At 38.8% G+C, this 18,700-nt stretch overlaps 1 protein-coding gene across 4 annotated transcripts in view; it reads right to left on the bottom strand.

Annotated features, from left to right (window-relative positions):
- The window catches only part of cfap20dc (CFAP20 domain containing), a 356,705-nt gene that overhangs the window by 174,159 nt on the left and 163,846 nt on the right, over window positions 1-18,700 (bottom strand). For 3 of the 4 annotated variants that reach the window (XM_059649948.1, XM_048548271.2, XM_048548272.2), the window contains exon 11: window positions 8,047-8,411. In XM_059649948.1, coding sequence (XP_059505931.1) covers window positions 8,047-8,411 — 365 coding nt within the window. Of the gene's footprint in view, window positions 1-8,046; window positions 8,412-10,802; window positions 10,958-18,700 lie in introns of those variants that run through there. The other variant, XM_048548273.2, reaches the window with a different exon arrangement.

Here is an 18,700-nt window from a genome sequence, read left to right as displayed (position 1 = left end):
CACAAGGACCTGAGCAAGACCTTTGACAAGGTCCCTCACGGCAAGCTAATACAGAGGTGACATCACATGGGATCCATGGTGAGCTAATTATATGGACACAGTACTGGCTTGGTCATAGAAGACTGAGAATAGCGTGGAACTTGTCTCTGAGTGAAGATCTATGACCAGTGGCATTCTATATGGATCAGCTGTGGATAGTGAACAGGATTGCCAGAGGATACAACAGGATACAGATAGGCTGGAGACTTGGATAGAGAAATGGCAGATGGAATTTAATCCAGATAAATGAGGTAATGTATTTTGGAAGGTTTACAGCAGGAGGAAAGCGCACAAAAAATGTCAGAACCCTTAGAAGCATTAAGATACAGAGGAATCTAGGCATAGAGGCTCATAGTTCCCTGCAAGTGGCAACACAATTGGATAAGGTGAACAAGAAGGATATGGCGTGCTTGCCTTTGTCAGACAATGTGTAAAAACTGGCAAGTCATGTTGCAGCTGTATCAAACTTTCGTTCGGCTACATTTGGAATAGAGTGTACAATGCTGGTTATCACAGATTTGGAAGCTTTGAAGAGGGTACAGAAAAGGTTTACCAGGATGTTGCCTGAGTTGAGGGTATTTGGAGAGATACTGCCAGACTCTGAGGAAAATGACTAAAGCATTTTGAATGAATGTACAAAAAATTAAAGATTGGATTTTCTTGTTACCTGCTACCAGAGATTCACAAATGAATTTATCAGATTTAGTCCATTCAAATCAATCTACATCATTAGATAAAGAGGTCTACTAAAATTCATCAAGGAAAAGTTTTTAAGACGAATAAACAAATCCACAATGCTGGATTATGCTTCCAAATTCCTACTGAGATGCACAGATGCATACAAAAACCTCACAAACAAATATGACAGAAGAGGCAGACGATCATGACGCACTGGAATATTCCAAGGAGGACAGTGCTAGAGTGAAGGTGCAAGCTGGACCTCTGAAACAAAATTCAATGGTTTGTACAGGGTAATTAAGCGTGTCAGCAAAGTGACCTACCTGGCAGATTTTCCTTATCGTAGGAGAAAAATTTGATGCCACATGAACTTGTTAAAAGTGATAATAATTGTAGCTAGGAGGATAAAGAGTAAGTATGTCAGGTGTTAAGAGTAGTAGGGATTGGCAAAGATATTAAGATAGAATAGGAAAGGTCGATAGTTCACAAGTGGAACCTCTTGCAATCTGATTAGTTAATATTGAAATAGTGGGACAGTTAGACAACACGTTCTTATAGTTGGAGGAAAAATACTGGGAAGATTGAAGATGATTACATAGAAAGTCCAAGAAAATTTGAAGAGACACACCAGGATGTACAATGTTAGCTAGGCACAATGTGGATGAAGGGAATTAGTGTCAATATGGTAACATACTTTTTGCTTAAGCCCAGAGAAACAAGCTCAAGTGGAAACAGAGATAAAATATGCGTTAGAAAAACACTCGAATGTACCAAAACAAAACCACTGAAATTCATTGATGGTACTATTTCTAAAATTGGATGGGTTGAGTAGATTCTGCATAGACTACAAAAACAATGCAGTAATTAAAATACATACACGATTCCTCCGTTAGAAGGGTGTATCAATTAAGGTGGAAGTGCCTCCTTCCTTACTAAGATTGATCTATTGAAGGATTACTGGGAAGTACCAATTATATCAATAGGTAAAGAAATTTAACCATTTAACAGCAAACACAAGACCAAATCCATGTCAAATCTTGCCATTCTTGTTTAAAAACACCGTAACTACATTCCAAAGACTTATGAATGAATTCATAATTAATGTGCCTGACTATATAGTTTATTTAGATGATGTCTTAACCTACAGTAACACCTGGGAAGAACATGGAAAACAATTAAAAAAGTTATTTGAGCATTTACAGTTAGGAATAAATGTTGCCTAGAGTGAATTCATTAATAGAAAGGACAACATACCTGGGACTCTTAGTAGGGGAATGGCAATTATTGCCAAGAACAGCAAAAATGAAGGCTCAGAGAGAATTCCCTGGCCTAAAATTAACTGGGAAACCATGAGATTTGGGGGATGCGTGGTTTTTAGCAAAATTTTGAGTCTAACTTCAGTACCCCTGACAGATTTATTGTGAAAACAGGCAAGATGGACTGGTCCAAGGAGAGCCAAAACATCCTTTGAGAAACTGAAGGTAATCTTAATAAATAATAATGTTGGCCAATGCTAATTTTTCTAAAGCTTTTAAAATGGCAACCGATGCTGGTGACATGTGGATTGCAAAATGATGAATCAGAAATCAAGAAGTGCCGTGATGGCTCAGTGGTTGGCACTGCTACCTCACAGTGCCAGGGGCCCAGGTTTGATACCACCCTCAAGACACCATCTACGTGGAGCTTGCACATTCTCCCTGTGTTTGTGTGGGTTTCCTGCCACAGTCCAAAGATGTGCAAGTTAGGTGGATTGGCCTTGGGGAATGCAGGTATAGGGTGGGGTTGGGATGCTCTTCAGAGAGCTGCTGTGGACTCAATGGGCTGAAAGGCCTGCTTCCACACTGTGAGGATTCTATGAGGAAAAAAGCCAGGGAGGGATTTTTCTAAGAAATTGAGCCAGTATTACAGAACATTCTCTAAATGGCAAAGGAGACTCTGGGTTAGTTATTGGTTCTTAACAGATTCAAAATCTATGTGTATCATGATCACAAAGGAACATCAATATACTTTGGCCATAATCCTTTAGCATTTGAAGGGAAATTTAAAACTCAAAAGTGAGATCATTTCAATGGGGCTTTTTAATTCTGATTTATGATAGAAGAGTTGTTGTTAACACGTTTGTGACAGCTTGTGGAATAGTGGGGCTTGATAACAAGAGCAGTCTTCTCATTACATTCACAACAATGTCAAAATTGACGATGTTAGTGATAGAAAAGCTGAGAAATTGGACATTAGTTCCAGGCTACAGCCACAATGTTTCTTTGATGGGCTGCTAGGGGTGTAACAAAAATCTTTTGTAAATCCAGTAAACACACAATCATTGTTTCCTTGAGTAACAGCAGATTTCTGACAATTCATTTTCTATGGTTTCAGAAAATGTATTTGTAGAGTGGAATGTGGCACGGGGTGGATATTGCCAAAAGTCCCTCATGTCATGATTTTGCTGAAAGATAAATGCAACACCATGAACTGACCATGATTAATCAGGAAAAAAAGGCCAGTATCAAATTGAAAGACAAAATGTGGCAATGTGGTAATGATTAGCAGTAAATAAGAGTATTGGAAAAGTTTTAAAAGCCAACAAAGGATGACCAAAAATGTTAAAGAGGGAGAAAAGAAAACTGAAGAAAAATGAGAAATAAACATAAAAATATACTGCAACACATTTTTTAAAATACATAAAAAAGATGTGAGGGGCCACAGTCAACATGGGTCCTTGGAGAATGAGGCTGCAAACGTAATAATGGGGAACCAAGAAATGGCAGAAAAGTTGATATAAATACTTGGTGCAGGATTCATGGTATAGAATTCAAATAGCATTTCAAAAATACTAAATAATCAAGGAGCTTCAACATAATTTTTATACGATGGAAGTCAGAACTGCATGTCATATTCCAAGCATAGTGCAAGCAAGGTTCAGTATAAATTTATATTAACTCACTACTTTTACATTTTGTTCATTTAGAAAGGAAGTCCAAGATTCAAATTTGTTCTCTTCAGTAGCTTTATCAACATGATAGTCATCTTTAGTGAGATATTTATCTGTACTCCCAGTCATGAGGACGAATTTCTTCTCTCAGTGAGTAGTGAATCTTGGATAATCTTTACCATAGTGGGTTGTAGATGCTGAGTCATTAAGAATATCCAAGGATGAATCAGACAGAATTTCAATCATTAAGGGAATCAAAATATACGGGAGAATGCAACAAAGTGGAATTGAAGATTATTGGATCACCCATGATCTCACGAAATGGTGGTGCATAATCAATGACTGACTTGATTGCTTATGCTCCTGCACCTTAGAGTCTTCTATCTTTGCAACCCCTTGATTAACTTCTTCACATCAAAAAAACAAATACTCTACTTTCCTCCTAACAAAATGAACAACTCACACACTGCTGTATTCATTATTTAACCATCTAAGAACTATACAAGATTGCTTAAGTCATCCCACATTTTGATTCCTACATTGTTAATTGTATCCCTAATTAGTTGTTATTTGCAAACTTTGATAATTTAAATTTACTTCGGATGTAACATCAAGAAGCAAACTTTGGGATAGGATTAGTTATTTGTACAAAATAGGGCTGTAAGCATAAGTGTTAAATCAAAGTAAAAGTTCATACTTCTCTCTCACTAAACATATGACCATACTGAGCTTGGAAGAAGACAAGGAAACTAAACAGAAACAATGAAAAGAACCCCAAATATAGTCCTATTAGACGACCAGGCTTATCACAGGAGAATCAAATTGTATGAAACTATCAAAAGTTTATTTCAAGAGTCATCATAATTTCTTGTATACTGTTCTTTTGTAGATTCTTGCAGTTCACTTGAAGTTCCTAATACTTGGAACTCTTTAAGAGCACTGAGCCTTGGGACTTTTGCAATAAATACATAATTATTGTATTATTTACATTTCTAAACAAGATTTTCAAGCCTGACACACAATCATCTATGCTACAAGTCAGGTTTGACACAATATAGCTTAATGCCATTATTTGGAGTACATTGGCTGAACAGCAGCAGGTGTTTAGTCCAATCTGATTCTTGTAAACTAAAGAGTTCTCTTAACCTGCGTTAATTTTTGGATGTCAGACACTAAACATTAATAACATCAATAACAATACAAAGTAGATGAAAATGGATTGAGCAACTGTAATTATAAAGTATGATGAATGAAGAATAAAGTTTTTAATTGCAAAGGTAATTAATTTCACAGCTTCATTTGTAATATATCTACATGGTGTATTTCCAATTACCATCTTTGCATGCAAATAATTTTCACTGACAGCAGAAGCTTCTCAACTTTCTTAGATCAATTGCTACTCACAGTGAAAAGCCCTCTCTGGTCACCTGACTATTTCTTGATCTAGGTTGATAGGGCTGCCCATGGCTGAAGTAGCACAGATGGCTGAAAGTGGCAGTGAGTTGACATAATATGGCTGAAGAAGATTTTAAACTCAAACAGCACCTTCCATAGTCTCCTGTTGAAGTTAAATGCTTAAGCTCGAGTAACTATAGACTTCATAGAAGAAACATTTCAAAGGTAGCAAGATTAATATGATGCACAAAGGGTCTCATGAAATGCATTCAAAGGACTCTATTGAAACTGATTCAGGTGTAGCTACTTGTGTAAAGCCAGTTTGATATGGTAAATCCTTGAGAAATGTTGTTAGAAGTCTCTATATCAGGCTGGTCCAAAGTCTGGTATTCAGTATGAGATAAGAAGGGAGAGTTTGACCCAAATCAGTTAAGACTCTGGGCTAATGATATTAAAATATTATGTATCAAAATTGAGTTTTTAAGTATATATTCCTTTGGACATCCAGTCCAAGCAAAAAGAAGAAGCGACCTTTACATTAGCAGGGGAGTAGAGAAGAACTGGCACAGCAGTTAAATCTGGAATATGGTTAAATAAAATATATTGATAAGGGGTCTGAGATCATGGGGTAATCTAAAGCTGTCCTGGACTAATTGCAATCACATGATTAGCCTAATTGGATACATATATTATCAATTAACAATCCTTTTCTGATGAAGGGTCTAGGCCCGAAAAGTTAGCTTTTGTGCTCCTAAGCTGCTGCTTGGCCTGCTGTGTTCATCCAGCCCCACACTTTGTTACCATCAATTAACAATACATTTGGTTTGTACAGGCAAACATAAAATAAAAGCAAAGATTTAAAAAGTGTAAATTTCCCTTTGTTCGGTGGAGAAGTCCCGAGACTGTCAAAATCTTTCTCCCAACAGTATTAAACAATAAATTCTTTGATGCTTGAAGTGAACCTGGATGTCAAAGTTATTAATTTAGTCATACTGCCCAAGTTACAAAAAAAATGCCATTTCAGAACATAACACGAACAATTCTTGGCAGAACACATATGGACCCTGCGCACTAGGAAATTATGACTTTAAACGTCACTTTTCCTTTATGAAAACTGACTAGGGCCAATGGAATAATAAATAATTATAATATCAGACCATTTTTTTTTCCTTTAATTAGCTCAGCAGCTTGCTTGGACGGGAAATAATACCTAATATATTTATGTCTGAACTAAGCAGTGGGTCCATCCTTAAGTACCATCAGCATTGAAATATCACAGGCTTTATGCAGTTTCAGTACTGTGTCAAATATTGTTAGTATATAAAATGTTATAAAAAGTTCTAGATGATAGGAGTTTAATAAGCCTCTAATTTAATCCATATAAAAGAATATTCACAACGCATTCAAGATTCCCATTTATAACCTACATATATCATAAATCCCTGGATTAATTTAGCCTGTCTGCCATAATTCTATAGGAAATACAAAACTGCAAAAGAAACCTTACTATAACTTTTTTTGCAAATTACATGACAATATTATTCAGTTGTGATACAATTGTCTCTTACATTCTTCAAGCAATGTCATTTATGCACTATAACTAACCCTCATTAATACTATTTCAATTCCATTGAGACTGTAAGACACATTAGAAAAATAATGGATGATAAGTTCTGTGTAAAAGGCTGCAATTTAATCACAGGATTCAGTTGGCATGCATAAACCATGAGAATGAGTATGAACCTCACAATTAAATTCCAGCCTCATTACTCAGACAATTGCCTATAAATTCTGGGGATTTTATTTGTACGACTCCTTAACCTGATATTTTGTTTTAATTCACTCAAATAGCATCTTTTACTTCATCAATCTTGATTCATAGTTTCATTTATTGTAAATTTAGGACTCAATTTTCTTTAATACGTTAGCTAAATCATTCCTATATTTCCCATTTATTACACATTTTTGAAACTTCTTTCAATGGAAATTTTCTATCATGTTAAAAAGAATGTCAATTGCTCTCTTTTAGTCATTCATTTTCCAACTTGATTTGATGTCATTGAAGTTTACCTAAATGAAAATATGGGCTAAATATGGAATGATGTGTTCTCTGAGAATTATTTACCAAAAGATCTGAATGTTTTAATTGCTTCTGGATGGAAGAGGTAAGAGAAGTGGCTCCTGCTGAGATTTTTAAACATTTTAGTGACTAATACAATTACCAAAATACAAGTACACTTGTGACAGTGCAACATGCTTCAATGAAATATTGTCTGCTTTCCCAAAAAAATTGAAGGGTGCCCATCATAAAATGTTTTGTTTCAATTACTGATTGAATTAGTGTATTTTCCTGACTTGATATCCAATGTTTCAGGAAAGTAAACCATAATTTTTAAAGTAAAAATAAACTTTTTGAAGATAAAAGCTACATTTTCATGCAACGTAAATATTTGATTTGTATCTATGACTGTTAATGCCATAAATGCTATTTAGCATACAGGAAGCTATTATCACTTTTTTTGTAAATTAATGGGCTAAGTCCAAAATGGAGCTGTGTACTCACTATCCCATATCATCTTCCATTTGTGTAATTATCTCAGAGATTGTGAATTATATATCAGTTCTCTTATCAGTCAAAAAAATTGCAATTCCGATATAGCAACATCAGTACCAATTCACCTTTAAGCCATTAGCAGACACTCATTATGTTTATGGACACAGTTGATCATTTAGCTGAGCAACATACAAGGCAATTCTGCCACTTCCAGTTTTGTTCAATTATTGACATTACAATAAAGAAAAACCTTGTTGTCCAGATGACATGAATATGCTGCTCAAGTCTTGTCCTCACAACAACTTATCACAGCACTTTTTGACAAACTGTGTTTTTGCACACACTTATAAATAACCCCCACCCATCCACCGCAAACACCAATTACCAATTATTTATTGATTAGAACAGAATTTGCAGATAGGGAGAGTTGTTGGATTTTGGCAAAGCTTACCTCTTCACTGTCATAATTCTGATGGAAATCATCCTCCAGATGAGCTCCTCTTTTATCTGGATTTTCTGGTTCTCCATCATCCTCCATATCTACTGCCCACGTGAAACATTCTGATGAAGCAGTCTGTGTCTTGCCATGAGGAGCTGACCTTGGTTGTGATGAAAATGTAAATATGTCCTTCAATTTTAATTCATCATCTTTTTCGTCATCTTCACTTAAAGATGGTGACCTGCTTTTATTTTCTTTGTTGTTTTCATTCATTTGTAAACGTGAACTGTTTCTGGAATGTTCTGGATTAGAAGTGGAACGTTGAGGGCAAATGAATTGCAAACTGTTGTCAGAGTGGTCAGGAAAGTGCCATTGATCTGAAAAAAATGAATCAAGTTGTTATCAGACCTTACATAATTTTTTTTACTGTTTCCAAAGAGACTGGTGGCTCTTAAAAATAAATTCAGACTTTCAGTTAATATCTGAATGGATGACATGACAAGAGCTCACATTTTAAGAAATTTACAGTAACAAGATTAAAAAAATCACTAGTGACTAAACACTACATTCATAATTAATGTAAAAAGCTATTTATTGAATGAAACACCCCTGTCTTTGTTTCAGTGGAACTGAAGAAACATACTTCACAGTTCTATATTACACTGTTCTTTCAGTAGATGCTCAATTCTCCCAAAATCAGTCCAAAGTGATTCTTGGCTCCTAGGATTTACATCACGATTTCATTCTCAGCCTGGTGGCCTCGAACTACAGAACTGTCATTCATGACGCGAGTATTATTGGGGATCCTCCCACTAGCAGTAGCTAGGCATATCTTATGGTTCTACTTTAATTCCTCATAGATTTTGGTCTTTTCAATCCAAGCAATAGCTTCTACCACACTTTGGTGCAATAAACTATACAGATTTTCAGCTTCTAGTTACCTTCCATCCCTTCTAGACCCTGGCAGATTATTTAGATTTAGGTTAGATTTTATAATACAGTGAAAAGTATGTAATGTCACCACACAAGGCACCATCTTAGGTACTAAGGTATCCAAGTACACAAAACTTCGGTACAAAGCAATAAGAGAAGCAGAGTTAAAAAGTTAAACATTATTTCATAGAATAAGTAGAAGAATAAAGAAATAAGCTAATAGTTAACATTAAAGTCTTTCTTAATTTAAACTAGGCAGATAAAGGAATAAGTTGAAAGTTCAACTGTCTCTGATGGGTCCTCTGCTTATCTCGCTGTCTGGGAGACCTCAGTTGCCAGTTCTTAACACTGTGGCCGTTGCTGCTGCTGAAGCTATTGCCTCTCTGGGATCTCCGCTGGTGCTCTGCGAACATGCCCAGGCAGGACCCATTTACATGTCGAGCCATGGGATAGCCATGGACTGCCGAGACAAACCCACCTGTCTGTGATATTCAGTGACATTTTGGAAACCTGATCTTCATGATAGCTTTCCTGGTGCCTGCCCTTTAGCAGTGTGAATGGATTTTCTTTATACTCAAGTTAGAAATAATAATTAGCTAACTCTATCCAACCCTGGAATCAAATGGGCAGGTCAAAGTGTGTCTTCTAAAAACCCTGTGTCATTCGCAGTCACATCATACAGAATGTTGTCCGGCAAACTTCAACATGAGTCACATGGCCTACTTTACTTTATCCTAAATTTAAGGACACAGTACCTAAAATGCAAAACTTCCAAACCCATAATTGAGTCAAAATATATCTACTGCAGTATTGTTCTCAATCACTTTTGTATATCGCACATAAGATTGGCATTCTTTATTTTGCTATGAGAAAAAATCCACTGAACTCAAAGTTAACTTAATTTAGAGCTTTCTATGCAAAGCACATTCAAATTTATAAACTCCTCAAGTATGGGGAAACTTCCATTGCACTTGACAAATGTCAGCACGTGTGTTCAACTAACAACACAGTTCACAAAAACTAAAAGTAGAGGTGATGATTGATTCTGAGTCCCATGAAATAAAATATATTTGCTCTTTAATGAGAAATTTATCACTGTGATTTAACACATGGGAGAGAAAATGCAAGCAACTGACAGCAAGCATTTAATGGCATAAATAAAGGACATTCAATTTATAACTGTAAAATATAGAAATAAGGCTCTTGTGGCACATTGGTAGTGCCACTACGTGGGTCTCAAGAGGTCCAGGTCCAAGTCCCACTGCACCAGAGAACAGATTAGAAAATATTTGAGATACAGAAGCTATTGCACAAGTCAAGAAAAATCAATATTCAAGCAAGTCACTATGGCATTCTTAATTTGGCTAACATTTTGTACCAAAAAATCTATCCATGATGTTTTCTACTTATACCTAAAGTTATATTTTGAGGCCATCATCTGGGTGAAAATAGACCAGGAGAACACTAAAACATGTGAACCATTCATTCCCCACTGACAGTGGGGCTATTGTTAGTTTGCTGAGTAACTACATACAGCAAATGTTAAGCTAATTATATTACTTGTTAGGATCTGATTATGCCAATGCACCATACCATCTTTGTTATTATTACTTTCTTTCTATGTCAAATAATTTCATCTTCTGGTATATAATTCTTAATTTGAGATTTCTTTCCAACTCCCATGCTTCATGCATTTCATTAGGCAATACTCTTTAGCCTACAAACTTAAGTTTTTATTTTCTTTGTTTAATTCGTTCACGTGATGAGAATTTATTGCTCACCTCTAATTGGTCTGGAAAAGGTGGTCATGAGCCACCTCCTTGAACCAGGTGCTGTAGGTATACCACAATGAGAGAGAGGGAGATTGACCCAGTGGTATTAAAAGAATGGCAATATAGTGATTAGTCAGGATGGAGTCTGACTTGAAGCTCAGCTTGTAGGTGGTGGTGTTTCCACATATCGGCTCGCCTTGTTCTTTGAGACATTCACACTACAGTCAAAAAAAAAAAGCAATGCCTTTACTTCCTCAGGAGGCTAAGGAAATTTAGCATGTCAATAAAGACTCTTCCCAATTTTTATAGATTCACCATAGAAAGCATCCTATCAGGATGCATGACAGCATCAAGTGACAACTGCTCTTTCCAAGACTAAGAGAGAATTATGAACACAGCCCAGTCCATTGATTTCATCAATCCTTCCTGCTGCCTTGCAAAGCAAACCAACATAATCACAGACCCCTTCCACGCCAGTTATGCTCTCTTCCATCCTTTTCCGTATGGCAGGAGATATAAAAATTTGCATGCAAGTATGAACAGATTCAAGAACAGCTTCCTCCCTGCTGTTATCAGAATTCTGAATAGGCCTCCATAATATTAATGTTATTCTCTTTCTCTATCTTCATGGAAGCTGTAACATTGTGTCCTGTACTTTATTTTGTTATCCCGATGCACCTGTATAGCACAATCTGCCTGTAAAGAACATAAGCCAACACTTTTCACCAAGCCTCAGTACATGTGACACTAATAAATCAAATCAAAGCTGAGGCCATAGGTTTGGAAGGTGCTATCTCAGAAGATTTGGGGAGTGATTGCAGTGCATCCTGTTGATGGTACACATTTTTACAATGTCCGTCTGTCAATGGTCAAAGAGTGAATGTTGAAGGTGTTAAGTAAGGTGCTAATCAAGCAAATAAACACAGCAGGCCAAGCAGCATCTCAGGAGCACAAAAGCTGATGTTTCAGGCCTAGACCCTTCATCAGAGGGGTCTAGGCCCGAAACATCAGCTTTTGTGCTCCTGAGATGCTGCTTGGCCTGCTGTGTTCATCCAGCTTCGCACTTTATTTATTCCTTGGGCATGGTGAACAGGCTTTGTGAAGTCAAGTTACTCATCGCTGAATTCCTCGCATCAGACATGTCCTTGTAGCCACAGTATTAAACAGCTGGTCCAGATCAGTCTCTCTTCAAAAGTAATCCCATTGAATGTAAAAAGGGCGATATTTGGATTTTCTTTTGTTGGAGATAGGCACTCCTTGCCACTTGCGTGGTGCAACTGTTACTTGCTACATATCAGCCTAAATCTGAATGTTACCCAGGCCATGCTGCAAACATAAACAAGCTAAATCAGCACCTGTGGAATCACAAATGATATTGAACATGTGTAATCATCAATGAATATGCCACCTTGGTCTTTATAATGGAGGGAAAGTCATTGATGAAGCAGCTGAAGATGGTTGGGCCTTGGACACTCCTTTGGGGATCTCCTGCAGCGATATCCTGTAGCTGAGATGACTGACCTCTAACAATTATAACAATCTTCTTTAGTGCCAGGTTATGATTTCAACAACAGGAGAGTTTAAACATCATTTCCCATTGACACCAGTTTTGATTTTGCTCTTTAATGCCAAACTTGGTCAAACGCTGCTTTGGAATCAAGGGCAATCAGTTCCCTTCTTGAATGCAGCTCATATCTCATGGCTGGACCAGGGCCTAAGTGAGACCCAGAGCTGAGTGGGCCTGACAAATCCAAAACAGAGTGTTAGTGATGAGGTTATTATGAAGTAAGTGGCTCTTGACTGCACTTTCAAAATCTTTCATCACTTTTGAAATGTAAACTGATGGGATGGATTTTTTTTCAAGGCAAGATGTACCTGTGTAATTATCCACATTGCTCGTCTTGTAACAGTACTGGAATTGTGTCATTAGGGGCATGGGTGGTTCTGATGCACAAGTCTTCAGTACTATTGCTGGAATATTGCCAGAGCCTGTAGCCTTTCCACTATCCAGTGCCTTCAGCTGTTTCTTGATTTTGTGGAGTGCAGTAGAGTGGAATGGTTGAATTGGCTGAAGGTTGGCATCTTTGACGATGGAGACCACTGAAGGAGGCAGAGCTGGATCATTCACTCAGCATTTCTAGCTGAAGGCTGTTGGAATTGTTTCAGCTTTGTTGTTTGCATGCAGGTTCTGGGCTCCCCCACTATTGAAAATGGGAATATTTTTGGAAGTCTCCTGCCTCAGTGACTAACTGAATTGCCCACCACCACTCACGTTCGGAAGGCTCAGGATTGCACTCTCCGTATACTTCCGTTTTCCCTTGTCTCATGAAAGATATACTTGCCATAGTTAATTGCTGGTGAAGAAGGACCTCAGACACCACCACAGGATAGGACTGAGATAAGGGGGAGTCTTTTTCACTCAAAGGATAATGAATCTTTGGAATTATCTGCATGAGAGGGCCACGGAGGCCTAGATATTGAACATGTTCAAGATTGAGACTGATAGATTTTTGCATGTTGAACCACCAAGGAATATGGGGACAGTGTAAGCAAATGGTATTGAAATAGAGAAATGGGCAAAACCTCACTGAAGGGCGGAACAGGCTCAAAGGCCTGAAGCTGAACTCCATAAAGTCTCATGGCACCAGGTCATCATAGGTAAAGAAACCTATTGTTGTTTACCATGAACTGCATACCTCCTCACTTCCTGACCGATGACTCAGGATTCCTCCATCTTGAACAGATGAAGCACTGTGGATGGAAGGTATGCAGAATGTACTCTCAGTAGAGGACTTTGATGTCCAACAACAAGCTGACTCAAGCACGAATAATAATTGAGCTGCTCAAATCCCAGAGGGCATAGCTACTAGGCTGGACTGCTGGAAGTGGTGATGGAAACAGTGAAACTGATAACGATACCTGATCTCATGCTCATCGCTCTGTCCGCTGCAGATGCTTCTGTCCATGATGCTATCAGTAATAGGGACCACCACACAGTCCCTATGGAGACAAAGCTTGCCTTCTATTTGAGAATCCCTTACATTGTGTTATGTGGCACTGTGACCATGCTAAATGGGAGAACTTTGGACAGGTCTGTGAGGCATGGATGTCCATGAGGCACTGTGGGCCATCAGTAGCTAAAGATTTGTATTCCAACAACAATCACAATCTGATAGCCTGGCATATCCCTCACTCAACAAACAAGAGGATTAACCCTGGTTCAATGACGATTGCAGAAGGGAATGCCAGGAGCACCACCAGTCACACCTAAAAACGAGCAGTGAACCTTGTGAAGCTACAATTTGTATGTCAAACAGCTTGACAAGCTAGTGATCATCACAGCCAAGTGATATCACAAACAACTAATCAGATCTAAGCTCTGCAGCCCTGCCACTTCTGGTCACAATGGTGTTGGACAATTAAATAACTCACCGGAGAAGGAGGCTGTAGAAACATCCAAATCCTCAAGAATAGGGGAGGCCAGCACAGGTTTCCTCCTGAGATCCCGAGCATCACAGATGCCAACCTACAGACAATGTGATTTGCTCCACGTGACACCAAGAAATGGCTAGAAACATCAGATACTGCAAAGGCTGTGGGCCCTGACAATATTTCAGCAATATGACTGAAGATGTGTCTCCACAGGTAGTCATGTCTCCCTCTCCAAGCTGTTCCAGTACGGTTACAACACTGGCATCTCGCCAACAATGTGGAAAGCTCCCCAGGTATGAGCAGGACAGCTCCAACCTGGTCATCTATGCTCCTCAGTCTGTCTACTGTAATCAGTGTATTAGTGATGGAAGGTGTCATCAACAGTGCTATCAAGCAGCACCTGCTGAGCAATAACCTGCTCAAGATGCCCAGGTTGGGTTCTGCCAGGGCCATTCAGCTCCTGACCTTATTATAACCTAGGTTCAAACATGTACAAACAGTTGAATTCCAGGGTAAGGTGCAAGTGACTGCATTTGACATCAAAGCAACATTCAACTGAGTATGGCATCACGGAGGCCTAGCAAATCTGAAGTTAATGAGAATCAGGAGGAAAACTCTCTATTGGTTAGAGTCATACCTAACCCAAAAGGAAGATAGTTGTTTCTGCAGGAAGTCAATCACCTCAGTTCCAGGACATTGCTGCAGGAGTTCCTCAGTGCAGTGTCCTCAGTCCAAACATGTTCAGCTGCTTCATCAGTGTTTCCTTCCATCATAAGGTCGGAAGTGAAGATGTTTGCTAATGGTGGGACAATGTTCAACACTATTTGTAACTCCACATATATGGGGCAGTCTCATATTCAAATGGAGCAAGGCCTAGGCAATATCCGGGTTTGGCTTGGGAAATGTTAAGAAACAACCATGTTATTCAGGTGCCAGGTAGTGTCAAACCCAACAAGAGAGAGGTCTAACTACTACCGACGACATTCAATGATGTTACCAACACTGAATCTCATGCTGTCGACATCCTGGGATTAATACAGAAAAGAACTGAACTGGACTAATCATATAAGTACAGTGGCTACCAATGCAGATCAGATACTGGAATCCTGCAGCAGGTGAGTCACTTTGTGACTCCCCAGCATCTGTCCACTATCTATGAGTCACAAGCCAGGAGAATGATGAAATACACCCCACTTATTTGGATGAATTGCAACTTCAACACATTCAATAAGCTTGACACCATCCATGACACAGTGGCTCACTTGATTGGCATCCATTAATCTACCACTGACATTCAGTAGCAGCAGCGTGTGTACCATCTATATAAGGTGCACTACAGCAATTCACCAAGGCTCCTTACTCACTACCTTCCAAATCCACAACTACTTCCATCCAGAAGATCAAGGACAGCACATATATGGGAACATTGCCACATGCAAACTTCCTTCCAACTCTCTGGACTTGGAAATATATCTATGTTGTTTCATTGTCACTGAGTTAATACACAAACTCCTTTCCTAACAGCATTGTAGGTTTACCTTCAGCACAAGGACTGCGTCAATTCAAGAAGGCAGCTCAACAAAATGTTCTCAAAGACATCTAGGGCTGGGCAACAAATGCAGGCCCAGCCAGTAACAACTATGAATGAATTAATGTATTTTTAAAAAATGACAATTGGGACTGGTATATTAAAACATGCATCCGCCTGCAAACAATACTCAAAAGAAATTTACCTGAAAATGATTTGACATTGTTTTGGAGAATTATGAGATTGCTGTGTACAGTTTTTCTCTCAATGAATTGCACTTATTTGCTATAATTCATTTAGCATTATGGAGGCTCAAGCAATTCAGCAAGAATTAAAGTAATTTAACACAGTCAACTGTGGATGATAGATAATAGGCAGGTAATGGAGCAACAGCAGCAGGAGCATTAGCAAGAAAACATTTTGCAAATAACAACTCATAGCAAGTGTGTTGCTCACATCTGTCCTTATCCTCAAGAAAGATTTTACAGTTCATAGAATAGAATCTCATAGAATCCCTACAGTGTGGAAACAGGCCTTCCGGCCCAACAAGTCCACATTGACCCTTGGGGCATCCCACCCAGATCCATTCCCCTCTAACCCACAAAAGCTACATGCCCCTGAACACGGTGGGCAATTTAGCATGGCCAATCCAGCTAACCAGCATATCTTTGGACTACGGGAGGAAACTGGAGCACCCAGTGGAAACCCACGCTGACATGGGGAGAATGTGCAAACTCCAGACAGTCACCTAAGGGTGGAATTGAACATGGGTCCCTGGCGCTGTGAGGCAGCAGTGCTAACCACTGAACCATCCTGCCATCTGAAAAATTCATTTCTTTGCAATCATGCTGTTGTCTCATGGTTTTCTAGGCACAGTGTCCTAAGCTCTTATAGCCTCTGACAGGAGAATCTGCAACCATCTCTGCCAGCTGGTCAGTCCCTGCCTGCAGTGACACTAACTGCGGCCCTTAAATATTCGTTCCTTTGGCTCATTTTAAGCTGAAGTGGTGGATATAGCTTACTTAAATCACTGAGCTATGTCTGCATTAAACAGTTATCTATCATGAAGATAAATGTCGACAACAAATAGGCCATGCAGACCATAAGTCAACCTGAATGAACAGGAGTTTTGTGTCAGTTGCTGAGTCCCATGAAGAGTAGGAACAACTGTTTGTATATCGACATTTAGGACAGCATGACATCTCTCAATAGAACAGGTGTAATTCCCTTCAGCCTATCTAGGTAAAAAGTCATGAAAAGAATTCCATGAATAATAAATGCTGGCTTACTTATCAGGAGAATTTTTCCATTCATCACCAAATGAATTTGATTGAGTTTTTTTGAGTGAGTAACCAAAAATATCGCAGAGTGTAGAGTGGTAGATGTTGTTAAATGTGGACTTTGGTAAAACCTTTGTTCAGGTCCCACATGGCAGACTAATAAGTAAAGTTACATCACATGGGATACAGGGTGAGCTTGGTAACTGGATACACAATTGTCTTAACATTAGGAGAAAGAGAGTGGCGGTTCAGCATCATGTTTTGGACTAGAGGGCTGTAACCAGTGGTGTTTGGAACTGGGTCCATTTTGGTTTGTCATCTATATAAATGATTTGGATGAGAATATAGGAAGCATGGTTAGTATGTTTTTGATGGCACCAAATTGGTGGTAGAGTGGAGGAGGAGGGGCAGATGGAGTTGAATTTGGATAAATGTACGGTATTGCATTTTGGTAAAAACAAACAAGGCCAGGAATTGTACAATTAATGGTCGGGCCCTGGGTAGCGGTGTAGAACACAGACACCTAGGGGTTCAGACACATAGTTCTTTGAAATTTGTGTCACTGATGGATTGGGTGGTTAAGAAGGTGTTTAGCACGCTCACCTTCATTGCTCAGGCCTTTAGGTATAGAAGGTGGGTTGTCACGTTGAAGTTGTACAGAACATTGGTGAGGCCTCTTTTGGAGTACTGTGTGCAGTTCTGGTTGCCATGTGATAGGAAGGATATTATTGAACTGGAGAGAGTTCAGAAAAGATTTAACAGGATGTTGCCTGAGTGGGGGTGGTGGGGGGTTGCTGAGTTATAAAAATAGGCTGGGTAGAGTGGGACATTTTTTTACTGGAGTATAGGAAGTTAAGGGGTAACCCTATAGAGGTTTACAAAATTATGAAGGGCACAGATAAGGTGAATAGTAAAAGTCTTTTCCCTAGAATGGGGGAGTTTAAAACTAGGAGACATAATTTTAAGGTGAGAGGAGAAAGTTTTAAAAAGGATAATGGAGGCAACGTTTTTACACAGAGTGGTTCATGTGTGGAATGAAATGCCAGAGGATGTGCTATATGCAGGTACAGTTATAACATTTAGATGGCATTTGGAAAGGTATATGAATGAGAAATGTTTGGAGGGATAGGGGCCAAACGCAGGCCAGTGGGACTAGTTTAGTTTGGGATTATGGTCAGCATGACCTAATTGCACAGAAGGGTCTGTTTCTATGCTGTATGACTCTATGACTCTAAATAGCATCATGATTTGTTTTAATATATAGAAACATAGGAAGGTTTATCTCACAGCAGATAGTCAGTCAGTTACTGTGTCCATGTCAATTCAGTCGATTGACAGGGTCTTTGTTTCACTTGTGAAATCATAGTGGAAAAATACTTGATGGAGAAAGACATTTCAGGGATCTGAGGTACTTCATCGTGGGTTTCAAATTCATACTGCTGTCTACACATTGAGAATCTGCACTGGAGTATCTTGGGCTATTGCATTTCTGCACATACACTGTCCCTGAGGCTGCTTGCTCCTTGTCATTAATCAAGGCTCTTCAACTTCTTTTGTACTGTAACATTCCTTTGCTTCTACCTATACAAAAGCTGTTCCCTAGTATAGTGTCTAAGACCTCTTTCTTCACATGCTGATTCATAAAATCATAAAAAATGAAGCTATTTTACAGTTACATAAAGGGAAAGCAGAATGTTCAGGAGCAATGATGTCCAACAAAA

The sequence above is a fragment of the Stegostoma tigrinum genome, chromosome 11 (assembly GCF_030684315.1).
Source record: "Stegostoma tigrinum isolate sSteTig4 chromosome 11, sSteTig4.hap1, whole genome shotgun sequence".
NCBI classification, from domain to species: Eukaryota; Metazoa; Chordata; class Chondrichthyes; order Orectolobiformes; family Stegostomatidae; genus Stegostoma; species Stegostoma tigrinum.
This window is presented reverse-complemented; position numbering and strand designations above follow the sequence as displayed.